We start from the raw sequence: 15,685 nt of genomic DNA, 5'->3' as shown, positions 1-15,685 counted from the left end.
GAGGTCTAATTCTATCTCTTGTCATTTTTATTTCATTAGATGTGATTGATGTTGTGATTGTGGGTTGATTATTATGTTTAGTTGCCCTTTTTGTGAATATTTGGTGATTGAATAGACTATCATGGTGGAACTTTGATGTTAATATTGGTGAATAATTATTTTAACGTGAAAAATTGTGGATTAAAAAGAAATTTGGGGAAGGGTGAATCTTGATAGAGAATTTGTTTTAATTTTGCTACATTGATGATGTTGGATGTGATAGAATTACGATAAATCGAGAGTTGTAGGCAAACGGTAATCCGGGTAGGCAAGTTTAGGGATTGTGGATTGATGGAATGTTTGAAATATGTGTTGAGTGGTTTTGCTTACCGCATTTGGATCAATTGTATTCATTTAGCGGGGAATGTCCCGAGGCCATTTGTATTTATTCACCGGGGATGCCCGATGTATTATGTTGGTGAAAGACGTTTGTGATGAAGGCCCGAGGTGTCGGGTAAAGCACGGGAGCGTAGTTAGGATTAGTGTAGGTTAGATAGGATTTATTTTCGGACTGAACACTATCCTTTGGATTTATTTTGTTTCGTGTGTTTGGATGCGTGTTTATGTGTTTTGTGTGGTTTATACATTCTTAGTGTCAAATTAACCGATATGTTCTACCAAGTGACCGTGGTTTGACCACGGGATCGAGGGGTGCCTAACACCTTCCCCTCGGTCAACAGAATTCCTTAACCGAAATCTTTGTTCACGGATCAGTTTTATAGAGTCAAAACTGTTTTGAAAAAAGATATCCACGGGTGACTTGGCACACCCGATTTATGTCAAGTGGCGACTCTGAGTTTTGAATATAATGAATCCTTTTCGAAAAGGGGTGTGACACACCATACTTTGGTAAGTTAAATCTTCATGTATAATATTAGATGTTTTCATTCAACAACAGTAGCTGGTTCTTTCTTATACCCACTATTTTTTATTGCGCTTGAAGCCACTTTTCCTGTTATTTTGGGATACTGCTACAATTAATTTTGATGCTATGATACGCAAAAATAGCTCTTAACTGGCAAAATGCCGGTGTCTAATTTTTCCTCTGATATTATGTCTCTTTTTTATGCTTTTTGTAGGTTATATTCACGAGTAGGTAATTTATATTGGCTCTATCTTTTACTGAAACAGTGTGGTGACACCATTTTTGATTTGTTATGTAGATTGTGTGTAACTTAATGTAGTGTTTCAGTGGATACTGACACATAGTTGTATCACTTTCAGTACAGCCATTTGAACAATGTACCGATTAATAATCAGTACAGGAGCAGTGCTACTGCTATTAACTTGGTTGTTACTGGTGGCGGTGTGGGTGCGAAAATACAGTGGGTAGGTGGTTGAAGGATAAAAGGAAGAAGAAGAAAGATGAGATGAGGGAACCTAATGCACAACTTCATGTTACTGTGTCGGTTGCAGGAGTTGTTGTTGCTATTGCTGCTATTGCAGCAGCTTAATAGTGGCTACGACAGCCTCATCTGATAACGGAAAGGGTGAGGACATGGCGAAAACTGATATGGCTGTGGTTTCTGCTGCAACCTTTGTAGCTGCACAATGTGCTGAAGCTATTGGAGCTAAGCGCAAGCATCTTGCATCAGTGATTAGTTCTGCTGTGAACGTTAGATCAGCAGGGGATATTATGACATTTACTGCAGCCGCACCTACTGGTACACTTCTTAATTGGGCGGTTATGTCAAAATTTTCCTCTAATTTGGAATGATATAGGGAAATTAATAATATTGTGTTGTTAATATAGTATTTAAGTCCGGTAGGTGATGGATTTGATTTGAGTTATATGTGTATATTCTTTAATTGGTGAGGTGTTGTTTTGCAGCTCTCTGTGATGCGGTTACATTAAAGACTAGATCATGAAGGAAGTATAGAACATAGCAGCAGTAATTCCCGTTGATAAAAGGGATGGGAAGTGGCAATTCACTTCCAGCGGTGAGCTAATTCCCGAAGAGAATTTTATCGAAATTTGCAGTAAAAAAATTGCTTACAAGAGATGCTGAGCTCCTAAAGCATACTTGCGAGGGTACATAATTAAGATCTTAATTATTTAAAATTTTAATTTGTATCATCACTTGTTCATTGTCCGTCCTATAATAAAAACAACAACAATTTGTCTTGGTCGGTAGAGAACTTTCTTAGCAGCTCTCTTTCTTTCTCTATTTACTCTCTTTCTTATTTGGCCTTATTGTTGTGTTGTATTATTGTTTTTTCTACTACTCCTTTTCTCTCTTCTTTGCCTCTTTCGCCCACTTTTCTTGATTTTTTCTTAGTTTGATTCATTTGTAATCTAAAAAGATGAAAAGGGTTGCTTTGGAATCATTATCTTATCGTGTTTTTGAAGAACCAAAGGTCAGGTTGAAGCATCAGAGACTGTTGTAGGACTATAAAGAGCTTTAAAAGGTATAAGAATCTTGTCTCGGGGGTTTGGGGTGGGGATTGATCATTTCTTATGAAGATCTGTACTTTTTTGTATTATTATGTTGTTGGTGCGTTGAATAGTCTTGTTGAATTGTTATTTTCGATTGATTTTCGGCTTAAAAGACAAGTTTCCAAAGAAGAATGATTGTGTTAGCTGATGATTGTTACAGGAGTGTTGCCCAAGAAGAAAACGAACTTCAACATCTGTCTTGTTACTCTGTTGCAGCAACCCAGTGGCAAAATGAGAGTACAAATCAAATTTAGAGCATTAAATTCCTTGCAAAATCACAAGATACAGGCTGATACTACCACATTTATGAACATGTACGTGAAATTTAAAATGTTGGATGAAGCGCAAGCTTTATTTGATCAAAAGTCTGATGCAAATAACTGCCTACTCTAGCGCTATGGCTCAACTTGAGTGTGCAATCTGCACCTTTAATGAGATGGTGACTAGAGATCTTGTTGTATGTAATGCTTTGACGCTTTTTAAAAAAGATGCTTTGTAAATACGCTTCAAATAAAGAATTTTTTTCATATTTCCTTTATCAACACATGTTGGGCCGTGCAAAGCACGGGCGCACCCCCACTAGTATATATATATATAATATAAAAGGAACCTACAAACAAGTTTCTCTTCCTAGCGACTTTTTTTGCTTTCCTTTTCATATATGTCCCTCCCTCCCTTTTCTTGGCGGGTAAGTCAAAACTAGTCCTCCTCCTTCTTCTTCTTTTTTTTGTAAATGTATTTATTTTGTTTCTGTATTGCTGAAGAATCGAAGGGTATAACTGGATGGACTGTGTATGCAAGGTTTCTGTATCTGATTTGCTCTTATCAGTTCTTCCTTTTGTTTCTCTGTGCCAGTAACGTTTGAGTTCTCATTTTTTTTTCTTTATTCTGCTGCTGCATTTGTTTCTGGATTGATTTTGGGAGTACCAAAGATTAGAATGAATGTGAAATAGGTCGAATTTTACTCTGCTTTTTGGTTTCCTCTTCGAACAATATAAACAGTTTTGATGAATAAAGAAAATCATTCCCGTTGAGGTTTAATTCTAGTCCAATAACTTTTTATTGTTTATGTAATTCAGTGTGATCTTGTTGAATTCTAGGTACCCCTTTGTGATTGTTGAAATACGTAGAATAAAATAATTTTTTTGATTGTTGCTGAATTTTATCGCAGTAGACTATATTGTTTTAATGCCTATGAGTTGCATGATTAAAAGAGCCACTGGCTATGGGCTGCAAAATTTCTGTCGCTAAAGAGGTTGCTTTAATTTGCCCCTTAATATAATGGCCAGGGAAAGATGAGCAGATAGTTGTGATTGTCAAATGGCATCATTTCTTTTCTGTCTTGTTTTCTTCTTTATTTTATGATTGTTTCTGTTTTCTGTATTTCGATAGAAGACTGTCTCACTATCCATTGATCCTAATACATTTTGGGCAGGTCTCGAATAAGTTCTTAGGAATGTAAATTGTTGTATTTGGTTTGATTCATCATATAGTTGGTAGATTCTACTTATTGCATTTTCATGTTGTCCTTATTGAAATAAATTAATGGAAATAAGAGTCGTTGTGTCATTTGAACTGCCTTAACAGAAACTTAAGCTGTTACAAAGGGCATCTTGCAATATGTTCTTTTGTTGATCACCAGTGGTGAAACTCGAAAACAAATGGAATTCAGATGTTTCCTTGATGTGTTTCCATGATGTATTTTGTGAATTATCTCATCTAAAACTTATAAACTACTAATGGTCAAAGTGACAAATATCTGAGGTAACGGTATGGATTGCGTACACTTTACGCTCCCCAGACACCACTTTGTGGGAATACACTGTGTATGTTGCTGCTGTTGTTGTTGTCTTGATTAAAAAACTCAACTGGAACCTTGTTGAAATAATATGAAGCAAAGAAACTAAAGGAAAATGGGAAAACTCGAAGAGAAATGGACTCTTAGGTGTTGGCATCTTTTCTTCTGTAGTGTTGCTTTTTTAGATTGAGTTCCGTGCTTTAATCCACTTTACACTATCTTTCTATGCATCCTCTAACTGCATTTTTCCTTGTGCTTTCTTTCAACCTTTATTTTTTCCCATAAGGGGTGCCATTTAGTGTGAAGGAAGATGTTTTCCGTGGAATGTCTTATACTGAAAACTAAAATTTTGGACCATTTTCTAGAGTTAGATTAGGTAGAAAATAGGTTGGCATATGAGAATCCTACAAGGTGTAGCATAGGCATGAGGATAGTATCGTCATGAAATCTTTTAAGAAGTAAAGGTTGACAATTTCATATAAATACTGGTTGAAGGAACGGATACAGTGTGTGTTGAATTACTCATAAGGAAAATGATTCTCTGGTAAGTGATAGAAGTTATTTTCTGGAAAGTTTTCCTTCAAGAAAACAATGCAGCAGTTCAAAGTAACCAAACACTAGAAAATGATTTCATCGATGAAAACTTTTCCTTGGGAAACATTTTTCATCATAGGGAACACACTTCTAGGTTTAACATAAGCCAAGCCAAAAAACTGGCATACATTGCTAATAGGTTGGTTATCTAATTTAACCTAATATGCTGAAAAATTAAAATTTTTAAGCCATTTCAAGTAATTTTGGGCAATTGATCATGTTCCTTTTTGCGTCTGATACGGAAACTGATGTACATGATTCCATGAAAATGCTTCGTATAAGGATTAAGGAAAGGGATCTCAACAAGTTATTCCAAAAATAAATTTATGATCAAATTGTTTTCATTGCATCTTTCTAAAACCAACTGGATAGACGTAATTTCTTTTTTATATACCTGATTCCTCAAAGTTTATTACCATAGATCTCGAAATCTCTGCTATATATTTGAAAGCCCTGAATATTTACAGTTGAAATGTGGTCTAGTGTTTACATTGGGTTAAACTCATGCAATCTTTTGAGTTTGTAGTAAAAGATAGAGAAGTGTCTAAGTATAAGTTAAAACTGCTTATGGTGTTTTTGTTGGTGTGATTGTCATGTGAGACCACCTACGTGGCTTGAAGCTGATAGCATATTTATGAAATTGATGTAGTTAATGTTTCATCTTTCCTTTCATTATTTTCAGGAGAAATAAAGTACGGACAAAAGTCAAAGTAAGTTTACACAGAGTACAAACTTTTTAAGGGGAAAGGAAAAGCTCTACTATTTCTTCTGCTGCAGCTCTGATGGAAATCAGTGGTTACCAAACTCGCGCTGAGCTGCTTCTTCGAAACTACATGCTTTCAGATTCTTTCATTATTTACTCATCTGTTATTGATGGCATTTTCGCATGCAAATTGGTATAACTTGGTTTCTTATTATAATGACTACTTCAAGATGATAGCTTTGTTCAAATCTCAACTTCTAATGGAGTAGTATTTTGCATTTCTGCGCTTGATTTTAATGTATAATCATGTTTACTGTGCTCAATCCTCTTGAAGATTTTTGTGCTATTTGTTTTGTATTATTAGCTGTTTCTTAAATATCTGGATGTTTAAGGTTTATGATCTTAGCCAGATAGTCACCTCTATTTACTTTAAGTGCTATGCGCTCTCAAAATCCCAGCAAGTTGAATGGAATAACCGGTAATTAGTCATCCTTTTCTCCTCATTTTTACTATTCCTTGTCATTGTCAAGTAAATATAAGGTTCACTTATGGTGTAGATCCATATCTACCGTTCATGCGATACTCGTTACAACCATGTCACTGTACTTGGCATTCTGGTCAGATCTTCTCTCTGATAATCAGCTGTCTGGCCTTGTCATTATGCGGAGTTCCACAGTATCAACCTTTGTCTTGGGGGTGAGCCATTTATTATTCACTCATGTTCTTGTTTACCTGTCACTATTGGTTGCATAAACTATAAGGGATCATGCTGTAAAAATGGTGAGTAGTGGTTGTTAATTTGTTGGCAGAAATAAGGAATGTATAATCTCAAGTTGGGTTCACCTTGGTTACATTAGTATATATCATTTGTTTGTTAGGCCTTCTTGAGCTTCACTGAGCTGTGATCTTAGTTCAGGTTATCCATCCATACTTCTGTTACATTGCTGAAATTTCTAATAGTTCCAGTAAGCGTTCTTTCTAGAACATGCATCGCTGGAGGTTGTCATATTTGGTTCAATTCTCTCTTGCATGGATTTCTTAACAAGTAGGTTGTCAAAGGTTTAAAGGGGTAATTTGGCTTCTTTTTTCTCTGCTTTGGATGATGCTCCTTCGCTAGTGGCTCGCCATGTATCGCATGTTCAGCTTTCTTCTCTAACACCAGAAACAATGGCCAGGGATCATCTCCTCAATAGGATAGGACGAAGAAATTTACCTAGGAAAAACTTGACTGTTGTTCCTTGTAAAATGAACTGTCCAACTGTGGATCCTTGCATCCTCTCCCCTTGTTTATCCTCTGCATCTAATTAATTTTCTCTTAAAGGCTGAGACACTTAAGCCAGTGAAAGTAATTCTTCATCGTGTTTTTATCTAATTTCTGGTCAAAGTACCTCTTTTGGTTGTCACATTGCTTCCATTGATAGCTTTGCGCCAGCTTTGTATATTATCACCGTCAGAATCAGCCAGAACTCATGGTTTAATCAGCAGGTTACTTGTTTTTCCTTTCAGTGATTTGACATACAAAGAAAATAGAAAAGATAAGTTAATTGGTCGAAGAATTAACAAAACTCGAAAGCCATTAGCATCAATGACTTGAATCCTTGACCACATAATTTCAAAAAGTGGAAAGTTATTATGCATGCTCTGAGGACCAGTGTACATGTCATAATCTTTTATTAGTGAAGAGCAGTAGCTGCTATGATGTCTTTGTTAGACTGAAAAATAACCAAACTGATTCTGTATCTTCTAATGTATCCTGGTTATGGGTGGGATTCGTATGAGTGTGAGTTTCCAATAAGATATTAGCAGGGGCCATAGCAATTCTTCTGTGGCAGTTTAGGTCTATACATGCCATCATAAATGTTCCTATTTTTTCTCCTGTCAGTAGTATAATTGCAAGGCTAATCCAGTGCCTTGTTTTCATCTCATTCTGATCCTGGGTTGACTAGATTTTCTTTTTATCCCTCTTTATTGATGTAGTTGTCCTAGTGTGTCATACATAAACTGCTTGATGAGGTATCTTTCAAACTGAGAAAATTACAAAGCCAGTTATTACATGTGCAAATAATACCACTGATGAGATTCACTCAGATATTCTTTTGGAATTGGGCAGACATCTCTGTGTACCTAACCTTTGTAAGAAACGTAGTAGCTTCAGATAGAACATTTAGATGAGGTGTAAAGCTAATGACATAGATTGTATCAAAGATGTAATTCATCAGAGAATGTTAATTTCAAACTAGTGTTGTATGTTTGTTGTTATATGTTTTGGAATCTTGTAAAAATTTATTATTTATAACTTATATTTATTTTCATAGTCATTTATGTGTTCTCTTGTAATCAGTTTTAATGTCTTCTTCATAGGTTTCTATGGGATATTTTTTCACTGATCTTACCATGATCCTTTGGTTTTGTCCTTCTTTAGGTGGACTGGAATATGTAAGTGCATCTTGTTTTCCTTCAATTTTTCCTGACACAGAATATGAGTGTCAAGCTTCTTTTGGTGATTGACATACCCTTCATTCTTGCAGCTGGTTCATCATCTTCTCTCTATGGTAGCAGTGACATATGCAATGTTTACTGGTGAGGGGCAGCTTTATGTGTTCATGGTTTTAGTTTCTGAGGCAACTACCCCTGGGATCAACTTGAGATGGTACCTATAGAAATATCAAACCCTACCTTGCTTGTTTATGAGCTATCTTTCCCCACGTTCCATTTTCTTGATCGATCCTTTATGTCTGCATAGGTATCTTGATGTAGCTGGAATGAAAAAGTCGAAAGCATACCTCGTAAATGGTTTCTTGATGGTGTTTGCTTGGCTGGTATGTCACGACTGAGTAGACCTTTTATCAAGTTTTGTTCTGTTTCTTTTCTGTCTGTGATGAAATGCTATATAATAGATGGTTAATTGCAGGTTGCCAGAATTTTGTTATTCATTTACTTGTTTTACCACGTCTACATCAACTATGATCAGGTGTATTCTTAATAATAAATGACAACATACTAACGTTTCACTGACAATGCAAAAATCTGCAAATTTTTTTCATTCTGCTTGTTTGCTATATTTCTTTCAAAATGATCTTAGTCATCAAAGTTAATTGAGCAAAGCACTCGACCATCTATCTTTGTTTTCTTTGAGACATAATTCTGCTGGAAAAAAAAAAACAAATGTGCTTAAGAAAATGAATTAATTGTGTGCTTTGTTCGTCTTTTGGATTGAAACAGGTTAAGCATCTGCCTTCATTTGCAATTTTTCTATCATCTGTTGTGTCATTGGTACTTACTATGATGAACTTGGTTTGGTTCTGGAAGATTGTGAAAGGACTTAAGAAGACTTTAGCAAAGAGACAGTGAAGTTTGGATCCAATTCTCCACGACATATTACATGCCTTTCTTTAAAAAAGCATGTACATTCTCAACTTGGGAGATCTCTATCCTCGGATTTAAAAAAACATGTACATTCTAGGATAGATAAATATCTGAAGTTGCAAGGAGAAAAAAAGAAATACCAGTCTCCTTGTGTGCGTAAAAATTTGATACCCCGAGAATATATTTGCTGCTCTCAACAGGAAAAGAGAAGCTCAATTGAAATATTCTCTTTTGTCTTCTTACTAATGTATCACTTTAATCCTATTTTCGTTACTTCCTTTGAGCTGAAGGTTTATCAATCTTTCTACTCAAAAGGTAGGGTGAAGTTCGCTTACATCCTTGATCCTGCCCCTTCCACTTATGGGATTACATTGAGCAATGTTGGTCTTCTTATTAATTTATCTGTCTCCCCTTCTGCCACTTACGTGAATACACGGGGCAACGTTGTTATTGTCTTCTTACTAATTTATCTGTTGTCCTCAAATATTAACTGAAAAGAGAAGTGAATAAAAATGTTTGCTTACTAAATCCATCAACCATTTCAGTTTTCTTAAATTCTGAAGTTGTTAGGGGGCAGAAAGGAATACAACTCTCTTTTATTTGTAAAGCCGCCTCCATTGCTTCATTTTGTGTAGATTTTAGGGCATCTTATATGCCGCTACTTCACCCTCAAGTTTTAATGTATCAAGGTCTTGCTACCTTCAATACTTGTTTTTCTGGTGTTAAACTTTGCACTTAATTCACTCCGTACATCTACATTACCATTACTTTCCACAATATTGACAATATCAACAGACAATTTCTTTGACAAACTCAACACATGACATATAGATCAGTTTTTTAACATCTAGACGATTTTCCGAATTATTTCCACGTGTTACTTAAGGTTTTAAAAAAAGAAAATTACGCATAAGAAATCCAAAAAAAGATATAAGAAATCTTTTGCGGGTCGGTTTTTCTCTATTTAGAAATGTAGAACAGGAACATACGGTAAGAATTAAATAATTATTTATCCACTAGCGTTTCTTTGTTCATGATTCGTACAAAATTTACTGGGCACCTAAGTACAAATGCCAACGTTATTGGTATCCCATATTAATGTATAAAATATAAAACTATTGGTGGGATGAGATAAATAAAGACATCTCATGAATTGAAATACCTTGTAAGATTGGTTTATCGACCTTTTATATAAAATAACTTATTCCATCATTTATATGAAAATGGTGAAATAAAGTAATTCTGAAATTATATAATATCCAAAATACAATAAATCTCATGAAATATTCTAGAATTTCTCACTAACCAAAGGACCCCTAATTTTAATTAACAATAGAAATATGAAGAGATAGATAAATCTAGGTTAATGTGAGAATTGTCCTTTGGAGATTGCAAAACCTGCTGGTCTAGAAACTTTGTGGAGGAATCAGATTGGGAATATTCAGCTGAACCTTTAGTACACAGAGCTACCCAATCATCCAAAGGCCAAATATTGTTCTCCCTTTTATAATCGCCATCTGCCTGTGGAAACTCACAAATTTCACTTGTTGGACCGCCACTTTCTTCTTCTTCCTTTGTCATTCCACTACTTAAACTTCCTTGTGCTTCCTGAATTTACACAAACAAAATGACTGACTTGTTAGCTCTGAACTTAATTGTATTTATAAAATTTATGGATATCGACCTACTATGTGTTGTAATTTTAGTGCATTTTGGCATATAAGTCTGTGTTCTATCACGAAAATACCGGTTCATCTGAACACAGTGCCCCACCAATGTGTCTGTCGGATTTTTTCGTGACGAGTGGACCCAACAAGGAGGGTAAAATGCTCCCCACTTAAAACAATTGTTTTCAATTTTCGAACTCAAAACCTCTAATTAAGAAAAGGATCCCGACATCCCACCATATCCGATATAGGTAGAGCCCAGTGGCGGAGCCACATTGAATTCGGGGGTTCATTCGAATCCCTACTTCCTCGGAAAATTATACTCCCTTCGTTTAAAAAAGAATGATCTATTTTGACATGGCACAAAATTTAAGAAAATAAAGAAAGTTTTGAATCTTGTGGCCTTAAATTAAAGTTGTGTCAAATGTACTAAAATGTCATTTAATCTTGCGGTTCTAAACATGTCATGTGGAAAGTTGAAATTAAAGTATTGCCAAAAAAGAAAAGGATCATTCTTTTTTAAACGACTTAAAAAGAAAAGTAGGTCATTCTTTTTTAAACGGAGAGAGTACTATTTTTACATGGTTAAAAATATTTTTTAAGTATATATGTAGATGTTGAACCCCTTCGACTAGTCCGTATATTTACTTTTGAATCTTGTAAATTCTGCTCCTCCACCGATAGAGCCCAAGTTATCTTCACATTATCAATCTTGATGTATCTTAATTAGAGGAAATAAGTCAGGAATTAAAGAAAATCATCAAACCTGGTAGTCACAGCAATATATATTATTTTCCGCAATTTGATCGCTGTGTGCATCGACTCTTGCTTTGTAAGGGGATTGATCACTTCCAGGGTTTATCTGATTGCTGCTCTTTGAAGGACGACGTTCTAATGTTTCACACACATGCCTGCAAAAGTTTAATGAAAAATTACATGTCTTCACAAGTGTATATAGATACCAATATAAATGTGGTGTAGTAATAAATATTTTTTTTATTTATAATAAGATATCTCGAGTTTGAATCTTGATACAAAAATTATTTTAGAGGAGTGCTTTAACTCCCCTCCCTCCCAATGCACGATTTTTCGGCGTGAAGTCAAATTTAATCGGATCCTTTTTTAGAAAAGCACTTTATCCCTCAATGTGGAATTTTTCAAAGCGAATTTAAATTTAATCATTCAATACAAGTATCTATATCTATCAAACATGAGATGAGAAACAAAAAGTAAGTCTATATAGGTGATAGTTATTAAGGGTAGATGATGATCTTTTCTTCTTCATGAACATATCTTAATTTCTATATTAATTATGGATCATATATTTCCATTACTCATTAGAGAAAAGAATCCGGGATTAATTTGCGTTCCAAAAAAAAAAAGTGACAATTACGTAAAAACTTCCGCTCAAAGTCTATGGGTGGAAGTATTTACAGAGTTAAAGCATTATCTCTAATCTATAATATATATTTATATCTATAATATATTAAAAGTGTAAAGATCTTTACAAATTAAAAGTGTGAGGACTCAGAAAAGTGATTTTGAACTTTTTGTCCTTCATTAAAAGACTATATTTTTATTATATTAACTAGATTCCTAAAATATATGGGACTCCTAAAATATATGTAAGAAGAATCAATTAATATTTTCTTGATCAATTAAAAAAATACTCATAAAATAGTATAAAAAAATACTCCTAAAATAAAATTCTATTAAATTTTACCTTATTTCTAAAGGAATTTCTATAAATAAATATAGTACTTTGATGTTATTTGTTTGTGCACATACTTCAAACAAACAAACTAGCTAAAACTATTTTTTTTAATTTGGTAGCATAATACATAATTACCATAATTAGAGATGTAAATAAAATTGGCTTTGCGTCAGATTCTCGTGTCAAAAAATTTATCATTATTAATTAAATCTGACACAATTAAACTATATTATTTTCACTATGATGGGGCTCAATGCAGCAACGTGTTGTTGGCTTTGCAAAACTCTGAGAATCATGTGCATTTCATTGCGATAGAGAGCTCTTTATACATAGGAGCATCATGGGTCTTCGACTGTCAGCTAACTTGATTCGGTTTACTTATTGAAAAAATATGATTGATGCTCATCTAATTTGATTCGGTTGCATGTCTAGATTAGTGTATGTTTAATTTTCTAACCTTCAACTTCTTCACTGTTTTTGTCAACATAATTGAATTCAATATGTGTGTGTATATATCTTCTTTGTTTTCATTCAAGTCATTCTTTAGTGTCATCTTCACTGTTTTTGTCAACATAATTGAATTCAACATGTGTGTGCATATATATCTTCTTCTTTTTTTATTCAAGTCATTTTTTAGTGTCAAAATTTTCGCTCAGACAAGAATTATTTTCATCAAAACTGAAGCTTTGTGATCACTATTGTATTATTTTATTGTAGTTTGCAGGTCGTAGATGAATTTACAGGTGGTAGATGAATGTCAGTCGACTTTGAGGAATTTTCTTAGTTAAAGGTTAGGTTTAATTGTATTGTTTTTATATCTCTATTTTGAAAAATTTTTGTGTGTGTAAAGGTAAAGTTTAGTTGTATTATTTTGATTCTCTATTATCGTATTATTGTGTTTGTGTAAAGATTAGGTGTAATTATATTATTTGGATGTCAATTCATCTTTATTATTTAAATAAATATCTTATTTAGTTTAATGTTTGAACTAAATAAAGTGAGATACATGTGCGAGGCGCGTACACATAAACTAATAAATAACATAAATATCAACTCTTTTGAAAGTAATTATACTCTCTCTTACTTTTTTAATTATTTTACTCTCTCTCCCTATTAATATACATAACATAGCCGATATATACATAGCATTCTGTGAATATGTTGGAATTTTTATAATATGTTTAGGGAGTTGAAATTTTTTGTAATATTAGAAACATAAGTTGTGTATTTGTGTAATTTTCAGTTGATTAATTGCACTATAGCTGAGCCAGTGAACACTATCTGGTAGTATATTATTATTCATATATGTCATTGTGTTTTGGTAAGCTCATAATGCACTAATTAATGAATGCGTTGAGATATCCAGGTTTTTCCTTCTGTAGTCAAGTTAATGGAATTTAAATTCAATATATATTGGAAAAATAAAAATAAAAGGAAACACCAATGATTAATCTAAGTACTCTCCCACTATCACGTTTTATATAAATTAAAGTATAATAGTATATTGACTTATGGCTATGATGATACATGCATGCTAGATATGCAAATTTTATTTTAAAATGAGTAAATATATAATTATCCTCCTATTTTGTTTGAGATTTGCAAAAAGACATCTAAATTTTCACTTCGATTTATTATTCCACTATTCTTTATTTCGTTACAAACACACCATTTTGATCTTCTGCGTGTATACACGCGCCACTGACGCGTGAAAGAGCTCGAATTTGACTTTTTTGACCAATTAAAATGTATCACGTGTAAAATAATTTATATATAATTTATATTCTTTTATAAAAAAAATATTTATTTATTTTTAAAAATTATCCCTACCCCCTACCCCCAATCCACCCACCCTTTCTTCTTCAACTCAATTCACCATTAAAGCTCCTCCATTGAAGCTTTTTTTAAAAATAAAAAATAAAAAAAAAATCATTCATTAAAGCTTCATTTTATAATTAAATCATATCATTTAACAACCCACCATTTCTTCTTCAACACAATGTCACCATTAAAGCTCCTACATTGAAGCTTTTTAAAAAAAATAAAATCATATCATTAAAGCTCCATTTTCAGTTAAATCATATCATTTAACTATCTTTAAAACTCAATTCAATCATAAAACTATTTTTTGAAGTGATTTGAAAAGAGAGAAAAATGGATGGAAATGCTGACGGAGTGGGGGTTAGGGGAGATGTTGATGGGGTGGGGGTGTTGTATGGGGAGTGAGGGTAGAGGAGAACTGCTGGACGCGCGGGGGAGGAGTGGGAGGGGGAGGGCAGTTGCTGGATGGGTGTGGGATGGATTGAGGTGTTAAATTAAATAAAAAGGAAAATTTTATTAAAACAATATGAAATTAAACGTATTTAACACGTGGCAGCACCTGATTGATGCTTGTGTTCACTCTCTTTGTTGTGACTGAGATTCAGAGAAAAATGGTGTGTTTGGAACGAAATAAAGAAGAATCATGGGTCAATAGGTCGAATTCAAAGTTTAGGTGTGTTTTTAAAAATTTCGACTAACATCAGAAAGGTAATTATGTATTTACTCTTTTAAAATGTATATTTCGGGATTCACATATAAGATCGGACGTTTGACCCCTCATACTCCAAATGCCGCTACATAAGACAAAGGGAGTACCATAGTTATAATTATTAAAAAAAAGCAATGAGCAAAGAGAAGAGAACGTATATAGAAGTGTTTTTTTGTTTTCACTCCATTTTTAAGTATTTGTTTTGGAGATTCGACTAAATTCGAATTTTCACTAGATAAGGTGCATTAAAAGGGGAACCGCTACCTACCCGACACATGCAGGAGCGGAGCTATTCCTGAGATAGAGGTTCATTCGAAACCCCTACGGTGAAAGATTATACTATATATATATGATTAAAATTATTTTTTATGTATATATAGTAGATCTTGAACTCCTTTGGTTCGTATGTTGACTTGAGAACCCTCTTAGGAAAAATTCTGCCTCCACCACTGGACACATGTTTTTATTGGAAGTCCCGAAGGAACCTAGCTACTCGAGACTTCAAACTTGTGATTAAGAATATTATGCGGAGATATAGAGACTTACCTGGGGTAAGGGTGTTAAGTGGGTTGAGCTGGGTCAACTCGGAATCGGCCCGTTAAGTTTAGCCGGGTTGTGGGCCGGACTGGGTCGGGTTGTAGTTAAGTGGGCCGGGCCGAATCCGGGTTCAACAGTAAAATTTTTAAAAACAACCCTGAACCGGCTCACTTAGCTCAACCCGGTCTAACCCGATCAAACCCGATTAAAAATTCGGTCAAACCCGGTCAAAAAAAAAATCCAATATACACTATATATACCCACCTATATATATTTTAAATACATTAAACAATATATATA

At 34.0% G+C, this 15,685-nt stretch overlaps 3 protein-coding genes across 4 annotated transcripts; 2 read left to right on the top strand and 1 right to left on the bottom strand.

The window, feature by feature from the left end:
* Positions 1-1,659: 1,659 nt before the first annotated feature.
* Positions 1,660-2,791, top strand: LOC107852452 (VAN3-binding protein-like; the record flags this gene model as incomplete). Of its 2 annotated transcripts, XM_047393698.1 has the most annotated exon segments (4): positions 1,660-1,703; positions 1,871-2,071; positions 2,390-2,448; positions 2,637-2,708. In XM_047393698.1, coding segments are annotated over 2 exon segments (82 nt in total), but the record flags the coding sequence as incomplete, so codon positions are not given.
* Positions 2,792-5,635: 2,844 nt separating this feature from the next.
* LOC107856693 (TLC domain-containing protein 4-B) lies at positions 5,636-9,179 on the top strand. The gene is made up of 8 exons (XM_047393700.1): positions 5,636-5,764; positions 5,964-6,049; positions 6,129-6,267; positions 7,933-8,007; positions 8,100-8,221; positions 8,315-8,390; positions 8,483-8,542; positions 8,794-9,179. Exons 1-8 carry the CDS (start codon positions 5,651-5,653, stop codon positions 8,920-8,922), a joined length of 801 nt encoding a protein of 266 aa, XP_047249656.1. The 5' UTR covers positions 5,636-5,650; the 3' UTR covers positions 8,923-9,179.
* Positions 9,180-10,086: 907 nt separating this feature from the next.
* LOC124885343 (myb-related protein 1-like) lies at positions 10,087-11,515 on the bottom strand (the record flags this gene model as incomplete). Its single annotated transcript, XM_047393699.1, is given in 2 exon segments — positions 10,087-10,545; positions 11,371-11,515. Coding segments are annotated over 2 exon segments (427 nt in total), but the record flags the coding sequence as incomplete, so codon positions are not given.
* Positions 11,516-15,685: the final 4,170 nt, after the last annotated feature.

Source organism: Capsicum annuum, chromosome 7 (assembly GCF_002878395.1).
Source record: "Capsicum annuum cultivar UCD-10X-F1 chromosome 7, UCD10Xv1.1, whole genome shotgun sequence".
NCBI lineage: Eukaryota > Viridiplantae > Streptophyta > Magnoliopsida > Solanales > Solanaceae > Capsicum > Capsicum annuum.
Note: the sequence above shows the minus strand (reverse complement) of the source record. Positions and strands in the feature narration are given on the sequence as shown.

Excerpts from the sequence above, each read along its gene's own strand:
- LOC107856693 (XM_047393700.1), top strand. The coding sequence starts at position 5,651 with ATGGAAATCAGTGGTTACCAAACTCGCGCTGAGCTGCTTCTTCGAAAC. Across the intron at positions 6,268-7,932 it reads TATCAACCTTTGTCTTGGGG|GTTTCTATGGGATATTTTTT; the intron begins GTGAGCCATTTA and ends TCTTCTTCATAG. Across the intron at positions 8,222-8,314 it reads CCTGGGATCAACTTGAGATG|GTATCTTGATGTAGCTGGAA; the intron begins GTACCTATAGAA and ends ATGTCTGCATAG.